We start from the raw sequence: 20,606 nt of genomic DNA, 5'->3' as shown, positions 1-20,606 counted from the left end.
CGCATTACTGTCCAAATGACAAATCCTATGGGGCTACGAAGACATGCCAGAAAAACGATCTGTCTATATAATACTCAGCAATTTATTGCTTCACACACTAAATGTTATGGCCATCACAAATGTAAGTACAATCAACATTTTTATTCATAATAATTTCTACTATTTCCAATATACAGTTTGTTTTTCAATATAATTAATATGGAACCTTAAATGAACTACATATGTACGTGCATATATTAAACTGACTTAGAACAAGTTAGAGAGCTATATTCGGCTATGCCGAATCTTAAATACCCTCCACCAGCAAGCTACTTTTTATTAAAACCCATTTAACTATGTATCTTATTTTTAGATAACTAATTTTGTATGGGGGCTATGGGAAATATTGGATCGATTGTAAAGATTTTGAACATAATTGATCACTGCCCTAAAAAAATAATGTGTGACAAAATTCATCGAAATATCTTTGGTAGTTTCAGAGAAAACTTCAAAAGAATTAGGAAAAAACTTAATTTTTTTCAAGGTAGTCAGAAATTTTTACTCATAACTTTTTACGTTGTGAACCGATTTTACTGATTTTCAATACCAAACTGCTTAGGATAATAATAAATATTTTGGGTGAATTTGGTTGATTTCCTTTGCTTAGTTTTAACATGAGCGTGTTTTACACAGACAGACAGACGGACATGGCTAAATCGACTCAGAATTTCATAAGGACCCAGATTATATATACTTCGTTGGGTCTTAGATGAATATTTCTTGGTGTTACACACGGAATGACAAACTTATATATACCCTCTATCACCACTGATGGTGGTGGAGGGTATAAAAATAGTGCTTAAGTTTGCATTTCTTAAAATGTACATGGGGGATTTCATGTCAAGTGACCCAACTTTTGAAACCATATCTTCCGATTGTGAATCAAATGTAACAAATTTCAGACCAATATCTTTTCTGGATTCAAAAATAACCGATTTTGAATTGGAAAAACATTAAAATAGTGCATATGGGAAATTCTTTTTTTGTTTTAGATTTTAAGAAATCAACTTTGTGCATTAAATATTTCTTTCGTTTAATATTTTGAAAATAAAGTGATGACGAATTTTTATATACAAGACTTGAAAGAATATGTCCATAAAATTTTGTAGTCAAGACTAGTTCCATGTTATAGAAATAAACACTTTAAATTTCTCAAAAAAATAAAATTAGAAATTTCTGAAATAAAAAATATATTTCTGAAATATAATTAGAATTTTCTGAAATATAAAATACATTTCTGAAACATAATTAGAAATTTCTGAAATATAACTAGAAATTTCTGAAACATAATTAGAAGTTTCTGAAATATAATTAGAAATTTCTGAAATTCAATTGGAAAGTTCTGATATACAATTGGAAATGGTGTAGTGAGGGTGGCTTACAACTGAGAAAGTCAATTTTGCTAATGTAGACTGTATACACTTGTTGAATGACTATAGTCCATATTTAATTGTTGTGCCAATTATAAGCAAAGAATGATCACAAAGTTTTGAAACCAAATTTATACAATTTTACAAAATATTCAGTTTTTTGTATAACCGAAGAGCCGCAAATATGCTATGCAGCTCTTCGGTTAAGCAAAATTTAGAAATAGAAAAAGTAGACAATTTTTACAAAATTGTTAAGCTCTTTTAAAGCTATAGGGTTGCCACATTTTTTAAAATTTAAGTGAAAAATATCAGTTATAACCAGTGTCGCCAGATGTGGGGATTTTTTCAAGTTTAATTTGGGGACAGATTTTCGTGGGGAGGGATTTGTTGATTATCGTAAAATTTGGGGATTTTTTATAATTTTTGCGCTATTTTTGGGGATTTTTATATTTTTTTTTTATATATTAATACTATTTTCATTCTAGTTTAGTTTTTTTTTATATAAGGGTCGTATTAAAATATTTCAAACATGGTTCACACCTTACCTCCTTCGATTTTGAGAAACTTGGTACACATACTTTTGGAATAAATACAAAATTTAAAGTTCTAAAGAATTTTCAAAATCGTTAATTTTTTTCTCAAAGGCCTGAAGTTTAATATCGTATAATTTCGAAATAAATTGCTCGATTTTATTAATCTTGGTCTCAAATTAATGGTTATGTGTTCTAGCTTCACAATTTTTTAGAACTAAAATTAGAATATAGTCTAAGCGATCACATATAAAGAATGGGACAATTAGGGGATTTCAAGAATGTTTTATTTTAGTGAAATTACCAACAGTATTTTCATACAAATTAAGTAAATTTATAATTAATTTTCGACGAAAAATTTATTTTTTGTTCAAAATTTTGAATTCTTTTTGTTCATCAAAGACAGAAATTTTAAACAGGAAGTTAATTTTCTAAAGATCTTCATGGTCCCATTTAGATTTTTATACCCACCATCAAAAAAGATAGGGGGTATATTGATTATGTCACTCCGTTTGTAACACATCGAAATATTGATCGTATATTCTGGGCCCTTATTAAATTCTAAGACGATCTAGCAATGTCCGTCTGTCTGTTTTAAGCACGATAGGGTTCGAACGGAAAGAGCTAGATACTTAAAATTTTCCACAAATATTTCATATAGGTAAGGTTTGTTTGGTATTGCAAATGGGCTATATCGATCCACGATTTCGCATAGCACCCATACAAGTAGCCCCCGAAAAACAGCTTTAACAATCATAACTGTTTTAAAAATACGAGTGTAGCGATGGAATAATAAATAAGTTTTATATGCGTCAAAATCTCTCTACCAAATTTTGTTAGGATCGGTCCATAATTGACCCTACCCCCCATATAAGGTCCTCTTCAGAAAACGACTTCATCGCTGGCTTAACATTTTTAAGTTAAAAATACGAGTACAGCGATAAAATTCTACATAAGTAAGTTTTATATGCGTCAAAATCGTTCTAATAAATTTGTAAGGATCGGTCCATAATTGATCCTACCCCCATATAAGGTTCCCTTGAGAAATTTACTTTAACGCTTATTATTGGCTTAAAAAAACGATGAATTTTGACATAAACAAGTTTTGTATTAATTAAAATCGCATTACAAAATATTATGAGGATCGGTCTACAATTGAACCTACCCTTCATATATAACGCCACAATAATAAAATTACAAGTTCCTCATAGTTGTACTCACCATAAAAAGATTTTTATTATAATTCTTCATTCCGAATTTTAAGAGGATTGGTCTATAGCTGACCATAGCCGACAAAACATACATAATCTATGTACAAAATTTTTTGGGCAAGCGTAAATTACTTTTACGCTTATGACTGGATTAAAAATACGAGAACAGCAATGAAATTCGAAACGAATAAGTGTTATACGACTCGAAATCTTTCCACAAAATTCTACGACAGTCCATAATTGACCCTACCTCCCATATATATTCATAGTTAAAAAATTGGACAAAAAAAAATTGTTTTTAAAAATTAATATTTTGTTACACTCTTATAAATTTTTGTTTAAATTTACACTATTTATTGTAGGTAACCAGACTCCTATTATAATAAGTGTAAAAATATATGTTGAAAAGTATTCAAAAATTTTAAACACATTGTATGTAAAAATAATTGAAACAAATTTGTTATTTTTACCTATTTACGTGTATAAAAAAGTTTTGTTTAAATTTAAACACTTTGTGCCAAAGTATAACAAGTAGTCCGACTCTCACATATGGGAAATTACTCTTTCACATGTACGAGTGCCGTGTGAATACGGCTCTCTTATGAGAAAATTAAACTTGTCAAAGCACTCAAATGTTCACCTTACTTTTTTGGCCACTTTTAGGCATCCTACGCGAAATTGCACTTATCCACAAAAAAACTGCATTTTTTTAAATAGTTTTCAAGCACTTTTTATTAAGAATTTTGTTTAATTTGCTTGAACTGGAAAAAATATTTTTTTAATTATTGACATTTCATTTTTGTTGTTGTTGAATTTTATTTTACAGAGTTTCAATTTTTGGTATTGAAAATTCAAACAAATTTAAAATTGTAATTTCCCAGCAGTTCGACGGGACAGTCCCGAACTGACCACTTAACCTACCACTTGTGGTGGCCCCTAGCCACCTGACTACCCAGGTGACCAACCATTTTAACATGGGCTTGTCCTACGAGGAAGTCAATCGTCACTCTACACCCTACAAAGATACAGTAAAGAGACGATTGCCTCCGCTCTCGCTTACAAAGGGGACACTAAAGTGACGACTGTCTTCATTCTCGTTTACAAAGAGTTTATTTGTGACGAAAGACCAAAAACATACGAATTGGAGGTGGTAAGATATTAATGGAACTAAAATTTAAAAATTTCAAGTGTCTACTCTCTAGAATACTATGGGACAATAATGTGACGATTGACCCGAAAGATATAAATTTGAGTCAACCAGATGGTGGCACATTAGTAGAAAGTAACAATCATTTCTCCAAAAGATGGGTAAAATAGCTACTTTCGGAAGTACAACAAAAAAAAAAAACAACTTTTAAGAGTATAATCTCTAGGTTACTTGAGGACAGTAAAGAGACGACTGTCTTGTTTTTGGTCTTTCGTGGTTATACTAAACAACATACTTTTCAATGACAACTACTTACCGTTTGCATTACTTAGAAGAAAATTAAATTTGTATGTAAAAACCATTATTTGACGCTCCATAATATAGCTAAGCAGTGGTGCAGTGAGTAGAATATTTGACTAACAAACAGAAGTTATTAAAAACAAAACATCTTCCTCAACAAGTACTTCTTTAACTCCCTATTTGTAAGCGACAATGACACCACCGTGTTAATATATTGAGTTAAAATGCTAATGAAAAGAGGTTTTATTAGCTTTTTAACTCATTACTTTTCAATGTAAGTTTTTCTTGGGAAGTTAGCTAAACATCTGCGTTTGAGAGAGAATGAACTTAAAAATGATGCATATTGTATATATATATATATATAGAATAAATAAAAATAAACATAAACAGAATTAGTCTATATTAACTAAACTAATAAATACCAATTTTTGTTACTGCACGAATAACGGATATACGTGAAGATAATTTGAGAGAAAAAAACATTATGCAGTTTTTATCAGTACATTTTCACGTATATGCAGTATGACCATTTTGGCATTTTTGCAGCTAGATTTAGCATTTTTTATTTTGATTTAGCTGTAAAATTTTAATTTAGCATTTGGCATTTTATTTAGCATTTTTATAAAATATTTTTAGCATTTTTAGCATTTTTAGTTTTTTTTTTTGCAATGTTAGTATATAAACAAAAAAAGACAAATTTTTGCAAAAAAGATTTATATTAGAAATAGGTTTAACCGGAAAAAATCAGAATTAAATGTCTACCCAAACACAAGCAACAAGAAATATGAGAAATGTAATAATTTACACTGTAATTCAAAATAATGCAAAAAGATTCATGAAGATAAATAACTTAAAATTACGCCAATACAAGTGAATACTTTAAAATATTGTATTCTAAAATATTTTTCTGGAACCCAATGCTTTTTTAAATTCGAGGTGATAGAAATAATTCAAGAGATTTCATATATTTTTACAAATACGTTCAGTACGCTATTTTACAAACTAATACTTTTTGTTTGCTCATGGAATGAAACATATAATTTTGGAAAAGGCTATGTATGACGGTTAATTAACAAATTTAATTTTTTCCTATACGAAATAAAGAGGTTTTAATTTTTATCATCCTTCAGGAGTTCTTGTTAATTTATTGAAAATAAGTATTGAAAAAAAATCAATAATATATAGTTACGACTTTCTCATCCTACTTTCTGTTCTTTTTATTTTTACCAAATTTTTAGTAATTTTGTTGTCGCGTTTTTTTTTAATTAAAAAAAAATACATAAATTTCGAAAATATTATTGACAATTTATTCCAGAATTACAAACTTACGGATTTGAATATATCTCTCAATTCATTTCATACATTCTCATATATATTTTTCCGAAAAAATCTTGGAAGTATTAGTTATAAACCTGACATCTATTCACCGAGATTAAAAATTATTTCAACGGAATTTTCAATATTTTTGTGACATGAAAACCATTTTTAAAGTGTTTTGAGGAAGACAAATAAAATTGTTTATATAAAAAAAAGTAAAACTAGAAATATTGTACTTTTCCTTCAGAAAACACATATAGGTTTTATACCATGAGCAACTAGTGTAATTAATAGAGTTTTAATGTAATTTTTGCATTCAGAAATATTTTAAAGTTAGAGACATCACATATTGCTAAATTTACAAAAATTTTTAAATAATTTTTAGCATTTCTTTTTATCTTAATACCACGGAACTTAATTTTTTACCCTACTCCACTATACTACGTTTGAGTATACTAATCGGTTCAGAATCATTTTCTGAATCGATTAAGCCATGTAAGTCTGACCGTCTGGTAGAGGTTGAAATTTTCAAAACAATAAGCACGTATGCTTTTTGGTCCAATGACAAAACCTTTTAAAAATGGTTAAAGTTCGACCTTTATTTTACCTAGCCCCCATACATATACAAATGTATAAAGCCTTTCTCAGAAAATTAGTTTAAATATATCGGAACCAAGGTTCAATTCAACAAAAATGCTTTATTACGAAAAATAAATCAAATATTATACTCATATGGTCAACCACGGCAGAATATACTTTCTTACTTGTTATAAATTACAATGAATTTCAGTTACAAATTGATATGAATTGTTCATGAAAACACTTAAAAAATTTTAGCATTTTTTTTTTTTTGGCATTTTAAAATCAATTTAGCATTTTTTCTAGCATTATTTTGGATGGGATTTAGCCGCAACATTTTTTTAGACCTGGTCACACTGCGTATATGCCACAAATTAACAAAATAGTTCTCAACAAGTAAGAGTGTTATATTCGGCTATGCCGAATCTTATATACCCACCATCAAACCTCGTTTGAATCGAATGAAACTTATGTCGAATTTCATCTATATACTCGTATTTTTAGGCCAGTTATAAGCGTTAAAGTAATTTTCTGAAGGGGACCTTATATAGGGAGGTAGGGTCAATTATGGGTCGATCCTCATAAAATTTGGTAGACAGAATTTGGTTCGTATTAAATTTATTTGTGTCGAATTTCATCGCTACACTCGTATTTTTAAGCCATTAATGAGCGTTGCAGTCATTTTCTGAAGGGGACCTTATATGGGGGGTAGGATCAACATAAAATTTTTTAGATAGATTTTGACTCATATGAAACTTACTTATGTCGAATTTCATCTATATACTAGTATTTTTAAGCCAGTAATGAGCGTTAAAGTCATTTTCTGAAGGGGACCTTATATGGGGGGTAGGGTCAATTATGGACCGATCCTAATAAAATTTTGCATAGTGATTTTGGATCACAAGAAACTTACTTATGTCGAATTTCATCGCTATATTCGTATTTTTAAATAAGTTATGGCTGTTAAAGCTGCTTTTCGAGGGATATTTTTACAGTAATCGATGTAGAAAAATCAAGCACTACATTATATAAAAAAATTTTGCCACATTTTACGGCTCAATTTTTGTATATAAATTGTTGAAACTTTAACTTCAATTCCCAAAAAAAAAAATTTCTGGAGATACGTGAAGATAACTTCGGGCGACGATGTGTCTTTTCGGCAGCTTTTTATATTTCAAAAAATTTACATGCATTTTTTAGAGTATAATTCGAAGATCAAGTACATAATTGGCTTAAGCCTGATCTTCCTGATGTTTACAGTAGAACATTCCTTTTACGGCATACGATTTGATGGTGGGTATATAAGATTCGGCATAGCCGAATATAACATTCTTACTTGTTGTATATTTTGTCGTTGACATTATAATCTAATTTTACACAGAAAAAAATAATTTTTTTTTGTATTTGATTCATAAAAATGTATAATCAAATACGTATTTAACAACAACAAAAATAGAAAAAAATAAAAATTTTGTGTACGAAATCAATTATAAGTAGAGTAATTGAATATACAATTTTTGTTATAGGTTGAACTTCAAAAAATAAAATAATTGAAAACGAGGTTTTGGTAATTGAAATCGTTTTTCAGTTTTTTCTGTGTAGTATAGGAATTATAAAAATTAAAAAATACATTTTTTAGATATCTTTGTTCATGAATTGTTTTTGAAATTTGTTATCCTATAGCACCGTGCAAGAGTATTTATTGGTAAAACTGCGTTTTTAGTTTTTAATTTTCTGAACTTTTCTCCTTTTTAAGAATATAAAAATGTATTAAAATATTTCTATCAAATAGTTTTCGTCAATATGGGTATCAAATCAAAGAGGACTAATCTATGGAAATCAAAATTATATTTTGTTTTTAACTTTTCAGGGCGAACAAGTGTTAATAATGTCCATTGAAAATGTCATTCTTCTCCAAAATGCATTCTTATATATTGTTCTTATAGCACTATTAGTTAAGTCGCTAAAAAAATATATTATTACTCTAATATTAAAAAATTAATTTCTTGTTAAATAAGAAAATTTTATATTTTTGAAAGTTTAAAGTCCTTTAGATTAGAAAATTAAAAACTGATTATATATTTTTTCTCTACTTTCACTCGTATTTGGTTTTGTTCCAGTCCAAAAAGTAATGTCCAATATTTTAAATATTTTATTTTTTTTATATTTTAAATTTTTAAATTTTTAAAAATTACCCATATTGATGTAAACATTTAACTAATTTAAAAGAGTGAATAATTTCCTAAAACAAATCATTTTTGTTAAATGTTATCTTTGCCATTTCCGTCTGAGTGTCGGTGGAAATTTTCTGAAGACCCCAGATATCTTAGGGATCCAAATAATTCAATAATTATGTCAGACATGCCTTCGAGAAGTTTCCTATTTAAAATCAACTAAATCCATCCATAAGTAATAGATATATGAGCAAAAATCAGAGACAACCTCTGAATATTTCATCACAAAAAGACAATTTTTGCATGCTTTGACAAAGAAGCAAACACAACTTTGGTTATTGTAAAAAACATATGTACAGTGAATCAACTAAGTTTTTTGCCTACCTTTTTTTAAGAGAATTTTGTTTTTTGTTCATAAATAAAATTTAAAAAAAAAACAGGTAAAAAGTAAATTTATGTTTTCCAATTGAAAATAGAGATTGTGTAGAATGGGAAAACCAATAAAAAATATTAAAATAAAAATTTTGGTGCATTTGTTGTTGCATTTTATTATTTTTCATCAGAATTTGCACGTCAATGAAGTATTTTGCATATTGAAATTTCCAGTTAATTTCGTTGGGTTTTTCAAATTATTTTTGAATTGCTTTTTGGAATTTATTGTTTTATTGTTAAAAGGACACGTGTTAAGTATTTTTCAATTGGAATTTTCAAAAATCATATCCTTATTGTGTGAAACTGTGTAGTTATTTGCGTTAAAAATGTTTAAAGGGAAATAATGAGGCAATTCCAATATAAAAATTAGTTTCGATTTTTAGAACAAGTATAAATCAATGAAATTCAATTATGAGATGTTTAATCAATCATTAAAAAATATAAAATATAGAAATTGATGAAATAACACAAAGAATTATTAAAAAAAACACATTGAGTTGTCTTTCAAAATCTTTAACTGCCAAAGGAGAGCGAAAGCAAAAACCATTGAAGTCCTCATTCATCTTCTCCAAAGTCCATATACGAACTTAAAAGAACACTATGTTTAAATTTAGACATCTAAACAGACCTTAGGTTGCTGGGAAACAATATAAAGTGAACTATCTTGTGGTACGGAAAAATAATTAATTTAGATATTTACAAATAGAGGCGGTTCTCATCACCTAAGATCCACAAAAGCAATATTTTTCAGCTAATACATACACTTATATATAGTTAGAACCCAAATCAAGAATAACTATCCAAATCCAACTACGCCTACTGTATTTTATTCATAAAATAAAGCATTCAAAATATGAGGTAGAAAATCAAGATTCTAGCATGTAATAGTTCTATAGTGGTATACGGTGTTATCCCCATACTTAGAGTGGCTAGGATGGTACTTAGTGTTAGCTTTATTGAATAAGAATCAATATTATACAATTCTTAATAAAATTCACACAGTACTCCCCAAATAGATGGGGTTTCCGTAATGTAGGTTTTGTTTATCAATACAAAATGACCAAAAACTCAGATTATTTTTGTTATAATCTATAGATTTATACCCCACTAAAATTTTTTTCTAGGTCCAAATCCATTGATTTCCTAATATATCATGTATCCAATTCAAAATTACTTATTATTTTCGAAATTAAATCAAAGAAACGATAGTTTTCATGGATAATAAATCGGTAAAGAAATGTCCAAACTAAGTCGTTCCACTACTAAAATATCTAAAAAATGTTATTCTAATATATAGGAGTAATAAATATATTAAATTTTATAAAATAATGCAGCAATATTAAAAAAATGAACAAAAAACCTAAAAAAGCAAAATACTTTATTGACCTTAAAAATTAACAATACGTTCACATTTTATCAAAAATCTCGTTAATTAATATCACGATTTTACTTTTTATGGTAGAAAATTAAAATATAAGATATTCTTTAAAAAATACAACAAACAAATTGCTTTATTTTGCTAAAAATAATTGTTCAGAAAAAGTTTTTTCTTAAAATTTATAAAATTTTACATAGGCAAATTACTTAATTGATTCACTGTATGTATGTTTGGATGTGTGTTGTTTTTATTTCTTTGCGTATTTTTATACCCTTCACCTTCGTGAGAAGGGTATATATAAGTTTGTCATTCCGTTTGTAATTTCTATAATATAATTTTCCGACCCCATAAAGTATATATATATTCTGGATCCTTATAGGTAGCGGAATTGATTAAGCTATGTCTGTCTGTCTGTCTATGTGTTTGTTGAAATCAGTTTTTAGAGGACCCCAGATAACGGCGAGATTCAAATCTTCAATAATTCTCTTAGACATGCTTTCGAGAAGATCGCTATTTAAAATCAGCAAAATCGGTCCATAAATACCGGAGATATGAGCAAAATTCCGAGACAACCTCTGAAAAAGACAATTTTGTTCATGCTTTGATATAAGCAACAACAACAACACTGCTTATTCATTGAGTATTTCGTTTCATATGTTTGGACAATATACACATTGCCTTGTGTATATTGTTTTTGTTTCTTGGTGCATTCAGTTTCGTATGTTTAGATGTCTGTTGTTTTCTTTGCGTTGTATATTTTGTTTTTGCTTTTTTGTGAGTATTTCGTTTCGTATGTTTCATTGCCTTGTGTATATTGTTTTTGTTTTTTGGTGTATTCAGTTTCGTATGTTTGGATGTCTGTTGGTTTCATTGTGTTGTGTATTTTGTTTTTTCGTGTATTTCGTTTCGTATGTTTCGTTTAGCGTTGTTGTTGTTCATTTTGCTATTGCTATAATAATGATATAAACAGGAAAATGAAATAAATTAAAATTTTATAGAATTGATATTTTTTAAATACACTGTGGTGAAGGGTATATAAGATTCGGCATAGCCGAATATAGCACTCTTACTTGTTTTTTTTTTTTGCACCGATCTTCATGAAACTTGGTAGAGAGTTATATAACAATTGTTTATGTCGAAATTCGTTGTTATACATGCCTTTTAAAGATAATCATTAACGTTAAAGTCATTTTCTAAAGAGGACCTAAATGTGGCCAAGGGAAAAATGTGGCCCATTCTTTATAGTATACTTTATAGGTACCAACTTGACCTAAATTATATCACGATTGCTGCTTAATTAATATATGCATGGCTGTTTTAATTGTATTCCGGGGCCATATTCAAAATCAAATTCCGATATTGCGCCTTTTAAATACCAAACAATGGAAAATATTTGTGTCGGACGGACATGAGGGTTTTTCATGAACAAATTTTGGGGAATTCAATTTAAAAATGGGGATTTTTTGGGGATATGAGTCAAAATTTTTCTGGCAACACTCGTTATAACTCTCGTGGACTTTCCTTTACATGTTTACAAAATTTTGTCCAAAGCGGAGACCAGTGTCGCCAGATGTGTGGATTTGTCCTAGGTCCCATAAGAAATACACGTGTTTGTGTGAGGTGCACAGCCAAATCTGCTTATTCGCAGTCAGTGTTGCCACAAAAATTTTGACTTATGTCCCCAATCTTAAGCTTGAAGTCCCCAAATAATCCCCATTTTTAAATTGAAATCCCCATAGTTTTCCCCAATTTCTTTCATGAAAAACTGACATGTTCGTCACAAGTATTCTCCATTGATAGGCACTGCACAGTGGGGTCTCCCCGAACAAATCTTGGCATTAACTAAACTACAAAGTTTTGATACAAGTGATTGGTAGCGTTAGAAAGGGGAGAGCTTCTAGATTTGAAATATTAAAAAAGAACTTTGAACTTAGTGCAAATTTTCGCAAAAAATACACTATGTATTTTCATATTTTTTGGATCATTAGCGCTAAAAATTACTAATAATCCCAGCAAATACTTGGTAATGACTTTCAGTTGTAACCACTTACCTATTAACATAGTTTTCAATGACTACTATATATAGTCCTGTTTACATAGAAGTAGTCTAATAACGTCTTATTAATAATGTGATATATAACTACTTTTTAATTCATTTGTCATCTTCTTCGTGAAGCTATCGGAGCTGTATAAATTTGTTCATACAATTTAAATTGACTTATTTTTCTAATTACTTGTAAGCGATTGTGGTAAGTACTTGCACTAATAACAACACCATTTAGTCAAGTACAAAATCTCTGTGAATTTTTATTTAATTTTTCTTTCAAAAAAGCATATATATGGTAAAAACGTATGAAAAAGTCTTTGAAATTGAAAAAGTCTTTTAGTGAAATCAATTTTAGTTACTCGTTAACTATTGGAGAATTATTTAAATCAATTAATTTTGTGTTTAATAATTCGATTTTTTTAAATAAAATACAAATGTTTTAATATTTTTGTTTTATGGAGTGTTAGAAAAATAAATAAAAAATGGCATAGAGGCAAAAAATATAGATGTGGTGATATTAAGAACACATTATAGTATCTTATGTATATGATCGCCGAGGGGCCATCAGCGGCCAAATAGTACTTTTTCTCCTTTAAAAATGGCAAAAAAAAACATAAATATATATATGAAAAGTGGCATTTTAATAAGTAGTGAATAATTGAATCCTATTGTGTAATGGTTATTTAAAATATAATTTTTCATACAAAACAACATTATATTTGGACTTGAAAATTAAAATTTTAAGAAAATTTATAGAATGGTAGTTTTTTATATAAAAAAGGTAAAGGTATTAATTAAAAAAAAAAAACAAGTTAGAGTGCTATATTCGGCTATACCGAATCTTAAATACCCTCCACCAGCAAGCTACTTTTTATTGAAACCCATCTAACTATCTAATTTTTAGATAACTTGCCAAAATTTTTGTCGAACTAATTTTGATTAGGTCCAGAAAAATTTATATTAATACGCCAGTTCGAAAATATTTTAATAGAATGATTTATCTATACACAGAACATACTCATGTCGAATTTTATCCGGATATAATAATTTAATAACGAATTAAGTGTTATTAAGTGATTTTCAGAAGTTAACCTTATATGGGAGCTAAGACAACTTATGAACCGGTCCGCAAAAAATTCCATATAATGATTTATATACATATATAGAAAATACACATTTATGTCAAATTTTATATCTATGTATAAAATGTGCGTTTAAGTGATTCATATGTGCACAAATCATATTTTATCAAGATATCTTTATTTGATAATGAAATATGTGCGTTTAAGGGATTTTTTGAAGTGGTCCTATTACCAAATATGGACCGATCCAGAAAAAAATTGGTAGAATGTTTTATATGCCTATCCAGAAAAAATTTCGTTGAGTGATTTATGTAAAGACAAAACATATTTGTGTCGAATTTTCTCAAGATAACTTTATTTGACAATGAAATATGTGTGTTTAAGTGACTCTCAGAAGTGGACCTTATATAGAAGCTATGACCAATAATGGACCGATCCGAGAAAAAGTGGTAGAATGATTCATATGTACACAAAACTTATTCAAGTCGAATTTCACCCCTATAGCTTTAGAATTCAATGAAATGTATGCGTTTAAGTGATTTTCGAAAGTGGACCTTATATGGGAGCTATGACCAATTATGGGCCTATCCGGAAAAAATTTCGTAGAGTAATTCATGTTTAGGCAAAACATATTTGTGTCGCATTTTGTCAATAGCTTTACTTGACATTGAAATATGTGCTTTTAAGTTATTTTCGGAAGTTGGCCTTATATGGGAGCTATGACCAATAAGGGACCGATCCGTAAAAATAATAGTGCAATGATTTGAATGCACACAAAACATATTTTTGTCGAATTTTATCCCGATAGCTTTAGAATTCAATGAAGTATATGCGTTTAAGTTACTTAGCATTGAAATATGTGCTTTTAAGTGATTTTCGGAAGTGGGCCTTATATGGAAGCTATGACCAATTATGGACCGATCCGTAAAAAAATTTGTAGAATGATTTGTATGTATACAAAACAGATTTATGTCGAATTTTATCCCGATAGCTTTATAATTCAATGAAATATATGCGTTTAAGTGATTTTCGGATGTCGACCTTATATGGGAGCTATGACCAATTATGGGCCTATCCGGAAAAAATTTCGTAGAGTGATTTATATTTAGACTAAACATATTTGTGTCGAATTTCATTAGAATAGCTTTAGTTGACAATGAAATATGAGCTTTTAAATGATTTTCGGAAGTGGGCCTTATATGGGAGCTATGACCAATAATGGACCGATCCGTAAAAACTTTTGTAGAATGATTTGTATGTATACAAAACATATCCTACTCGAATTTTATCACAATAGCTTTATTCATCAATGAAATATGAGCGTTTAGGTGATTTTCGGAAGTGGACCTTATATGGGAGCTATGACCAATTGTGGACCGACTGAGGTCTACGTTGACAGTATGATTTCTGTTCATATTATATTTACATGTACAAAATTTGGTGTTGATACCGATATATTTGATTGAGTTATTAACGATAAACTAATTTCCGGGAATATATACCTTTGTATGGGGGCAATGAGAAATATTGGATCGATTGTAAAGATTTTGAACATAATTGATCACTGCCCTAAAAAAATAATGTGTGACAAAATTCATCGAAATATCTTTCGTATTTTCTGAGAAAACTTCAAAAGAATTATGAAAAAAACGTAATTATTTTCGAGGTAGTCTGAAATTTTTACTCATACTCTTTACTCTTTTTATGTTGTGAACCGATTTTGCTGATTTTCAATACCAAACTGCTTAGGATAATAATAAATATTTTGGGTGAATTTGGTTGATTTCCTTTGCTTAGTTTTAACGTGAGCGTGTTTTACACAGACAGACAGACAGACGGACAGACGGACATAGCTAAATCGACTCAGAATTTCATAAGGACCCAGAATATATATACTTTGTTGGGTCTTAGATGAATATTTCTTGGTGTTACACACGGAACGACAAACTTATATATACCCTCTATCACCACTGATGGTGGTGGAGGGTATAAAAACAATATGAAAAATTATCTTCTGGATGAATATTTCTTGGTGTTACACACGGAACGACAAACTTATATATACCCTCTATCACCACTGATGGTGGTGGAGGGTATAAAAACAATATGAAAAATTATATATAAAAAACCTAAACTTTGACGCACAACCTAAAGGCCTACAAAAGGAAAATCGAAAAACTAATTATAGCGTTATATAGAACAAAGTCTTGGCTTTTAAGATACGCTATATTTTTTGCAAAAAAAATAATTTTTAAATATTGACTTTTTGCCAAGTTTACTTAAAGGAGACCCCAATGTGCACTGTTTGGTATTAAAAATGGGCAGTATCGGACTTCGATTTTTATATAGCCCTAGTTAGGTTTATGTACACAGAAAAAAATAATACATAGCTGGAATGAATTTTGTAATAAATAGTATGAATCGAACATGACTTATTTTCCCAAACCATTTTCATTCAGAATATTAAAAGTTCATAAAATGTATGAATTTCAACATGACAGAATTTTTTTGGCTTTTACTTACATATTTTCTATAATATTCTTAAAAAATTGCAAAAAAAGTCCATTATCTACAAATCTGTTTCCATATCTTGTAAATAGTGATCCTATATTAGCAAATTTTGTATGATAATTAAATAGAAATGTTGAAAAACAAAATCTGAAATAAGAAAACATCAGCAAACATAGTTAAACATCCATTCTTCATCAAATCCCGCAAATTACGTGCACATCCCATCGATTTCAATCTAAAAATCATAAAGAAATAAAAAATGTTCCAAAGAAAATTTCAAACATTTTTTAACAAATAGAAAAATAAAAATTAAATTTGAAATATTTTAAGTAAAGGCTTCTAGATTATGTTTGAAAAAATAAAAATGAAAAAATTCATACCATTTAGGAACTTATTCTTAAATATTATTAACTTTTGTCAATGTAAGCAGTTCATAATATTTATGCTGAAACTTTTTTCTGTGTACCAAGAAATTATGCTGTAAGAATGGTAATCATTGGGCCACAGTTAGCCCCCATCAGGGTTGGCAAAGTTGGCACAATTGTACTTTTTGGTACAATTCGAGGCTTAAAAGTACAATGGTAGTACACCAATCACTCATCTGAGATTTTGTCAGCATCTCTGCTAAAAGTTGAAATTTTCGAAAAATTTCGCAGACTCTTCTAATACAATAAAACTATATATTTTAATTTTTGCTAATTGATATGAGTTCCTTTTTGTATGAAAAAATAATAAATTAGCAAAATTATAAAATTATTGTTTTTGAAAGTAGTATGAGTCCATTCAAATGTGAAAAAATCTAGTATTTCCGCAATATCTATTAAAGTTTTATGCAATATAAAAATTTTTATTGCATTTTAGACCAAATACATGTAAAATAGCTATACACAGATCAGACTAATTTTCTATGGAAAATTTTATGCTGAATATCTTGGGAGCAGATATAACATCCCTCACGCACACTGATTGGAACATTTTAAAGAACTACATCTAGAAACAGAGTTTCTGTACTTCGGATAAGGGGAGCTCAACAGGTACTATAGTGACCTAAGAGTATTTCTTAGGATTTGATGTATTATGCATCCTCCTCTCAACCTAACATATGTATAGCTTGAAATGTTTTTGTTTCGATTAAGGACACTCCCACTTTAATATTAATTTAGTAAAATAATTATGATTTGGTACAATTAGAAGCAAAAATGTACTATTTTTCACGCAATTTTGTAAAATTTTAAAATGTAATTTGCTATCCCTGGCCCCCATATAAGTCCCTTCAGAAAATAACTTTAACCCTTTATAGTCCAAGAGCTGAAATCTTTTTGATTTTTTGGGACATGATAGAATTCGGTAAATAATAAAATACGTTTTACTCAGAAATTTAAAATTTTTTGTTATTAGCGTTTTATTAATGATTTTTTGATTGATTTTAAAATCGATTTTTATGATACAAGAAATTTTAAATTGTTTATTTTTTTTAATTAATAATAAATTTACACAAAATTGTCTACAAAATCTTATAAAAACAACGAAACTTTTTTTCCCCTTTTATAAAATTTTTAAAAATCGAAATTATCTTACCAATTTAGCTTGAACACAAAATTTAACTTTTTATCAAAACTGAAAATTCAATTTAGCATAAGTGAATAGTTTTGCCACATATCATGTTAAAATACATACATACAAAACAGTTAAGTGGAATCTCATGAATGTGCTCCACTAATTTGATTCGAAAATAAGTGCCTAGGACCTATTTTAGAGTCAATTTTTGGGTTTGTTACAGAAATGTTACACGCTATAAAGCCTGTATAAGAACGAAATTCTACACAAACAATTGTTATATGAATCAAAATCTCTCTACCGAACACCCCATATTACCTCTCTTACAACAAATCGGTTTACTGTAGTGAATCGTTCAAAAATTAATGTACTATAAGATTTAACAAAAATGATATGAAACTAATAACTCTTTTAAATTGTGTAAACCTCGATACATAATTAATGGACTTATTCCGAAAATCTCCCTGATGTTCATATTAATATCAATATATCGACACCCTATATTCAAAAAGTGCTAACTCAATCTTGGGCCAAAGTGAGTTTTTGATGGCAAATGATTCCTCAATACATTCTCCACGTCTGGTATAAATTTGGGATCAAAATATTAACTTTTGTGCTTTTTGTATCTGTTTTGTCTACTACACAAAGTAGAATATTTTTTGAAGAAAATAAGTGCTATCTCCAATAGTAATTTTACAACATTTTTTTGAAAGATTAATTTTATTAAATATTTATCTCCGCTATTATAAAATATGACATACTGAACAGTAATCTGTTTAATAAATTGGAATTCAATATTTAGTTTCGGAAATATAGTCATTTTTATTTTACCAATAAATGTTTCAATTTTAAAATTTTCCTTTGAACAAAATGTGCTAACTAAAGATAAATCCTTGAAAAATACAAAATGTATTAATTTGTATATAATTATAATTTGGTAAGATTATTATAAACATATTATGGAAAGAAAGTTATTAATTTGTTCAACATTATACAAATTAAACAGTTTTTTTCCTCTCCTGAAAACTAGACATTTTTGAATTAGCACTTTTTGAATATAGTGTCTCGATATGTGTAATTTTAAAAATTTTCGAACATGATTCTCTGATTTCGATGAAATTTGGTATACACATTTTTTGTATCAATACAAAATTAAAAGTTTTCCAAAATTTTCAAATTCGTTACGGTTTAGAGGTTGAAAATCCACATTTTTTCTCAAAGGCATAAAATTTAATATCGTATATTTTCTAAACTACTTTTCCGATTTTATAATTTTTGTATCTTCCATTTTTACTACACTAAAATATACAACATATACAAACAACAGAATGGGACCATGAGGGGATCTCTAGAAAGTTAACTTTTAGTAAAACAGTCCATATCATTTCTATACAAATTTAAAAATTTATACTTTTCTTTATTGATGAAAAAAAATAATTCAAACAAAAAATAAATAATGTGAATTAATTTACTTACTAAAATTCAATTTTCTTGCGATCTCCTCATGAACCCATTCTAATTTTTTGTGATATAATTGCCAAGCTACTTTTAAAATTGTTTAAACCTAGAAAACCCATAAAAACTAGACTAGAAATAATAATAATGTTAATATTTTTAAGAAAAAATAAAAATCCCCAAAAATAGCGGAAAAATTACAAAAAAATCCCCAAATTTTACGAAAATCCCCAAATCGCTCCCCACGAAAATCTGTTCCCAAATAAAACTTGAAATCCCCAATTTGGGGACAAATCCCCACATCTGGCGACACTGTTCGCAGTAACTCTCATAGCAACTTGAAAGATGAGGTGACATCGTTATTGGTTTTTGTCTTGGATCATTTGATCAAAGTGGTGAATGTATCCGCTAGGCATACTTACCACAATAAACATACTTATTTTAAAGGTACAACATCGCCATCTGTTGATAAATAATTACATTTTGTTTTGTAATATTTATTAATTGTCACAAAAAATAAATGTGGATAGAATTTATAATAATCCCAACAAAAAATAAAACGAAGTACATATGTATGTATGTACTTCCAAAAGAATAACATTTATCACCGCTGTTAAGTCAAATTCTATAATACTACAATTTCACTTCCGAATAACTTCCAAAAAAGGAATATAAAAATTACTTCTTGAGAATGACTTTAGAAGTAGTGAATTTGGAATCAAATAAAAAAACATCATCAATTCTTCAGGTCTTTTTCAGTATTTCCATGGAGTAAATTCTACTTTTTCGCTTCTTTTGAAGTTCTTTTTTTGCTGGGAATAATTACAAATAAAATGAACTTATTTCATCTAAAAACTGAAAACTTGAAGTGCAACTCGAAAAATCAATAAAAAATTATTTAAAAATTGTATTATAAATTGGGAAAATACTTCGAAAGCTAATAAATGTAATCAGAACAAACTGGCCAAAATATAAGCGTGTCTTTTTTAAAATTGGGAAATTCGATTTTTTGTTTGAAAAAATTATAATATATGGAATTTGTATACCATAGAAAAATAAATAGAACTGAAACTGAGAATAAGAAATATTACTCTCTCACATGTACAGGTTCTGTGTGAATTTCATACAATTGTATGAGTATTTTTATGTTTGTTTACATAAAATAACAAAAATATGAAAGTACAAAATGTATCCGAATACACCATACCCTACCACATTGCGAGTAAGTAGCAATAAGTTATTTAGTATTTTTTAATGTAGAAGTTATATTCAAGAGATTGATGTTTGCTTAATTAATGAAAGTACTACTCATTATAACAATATATAGTCAAAATTTCATATATATAAAATTTGTTGAGTCGAATTTTATAAATACTCTATTCTTGTATAGCATGTACCGCTTACAAAAAAGTTCAATAGGCTAATTTATGGGCGGATTACATCATTACATCGACGCAGGTGTTACAAACTTTAAGAC

General features: G+C 28.4%; 1 protein-coding gene across 3 annotated transcripts in view; it reads left to right on the top strand.

Annotated features, from left to right (window-relative positions):
* Window positions 1-20,606, top strand: part of LOC119603304 (receptor-type tyrosine-protein kinase FLT3) — a 32,791-nt gene continuing 12,185 nt past the window's right edge. For all 3 annotated transcript variants that reach the window (XM_037955321.1, XM_037955312.1, XM_037955306.1), the window contains exon 1: window positions 1-121. In XM_037955321.1, the coding sequence (XP_037811249.1) occupies window positions 44-121 (78 nt within the window). In that variant the 5' untranslated portion in view covers window positions 1-43. The remainder of the gene's footprint in view (window positions 122-20,606) is intronic.

This window comes from Lucilia sericata, unplaced genomic scaffold (assembly GCF_015586225.1).
Source record: "Lucilia sericata isolate MDLA Ls3-8-SP2 unplaced genomic scaffold, ASM1558622v1 Contig000009F_arrow, whole genome shotgun sequence".
Lineage (NCBI taxonomy): Eukaryota > Metazoa > Arthropoda > Insecta > Diptera > Calliphoridae > Lucilia > Lucilia sericata.
The sequence above is the reverse complement of the archived record's forward strand: the minus strand, read 5'-3'. Positions and strand labels throughout refer to the sequence as shown.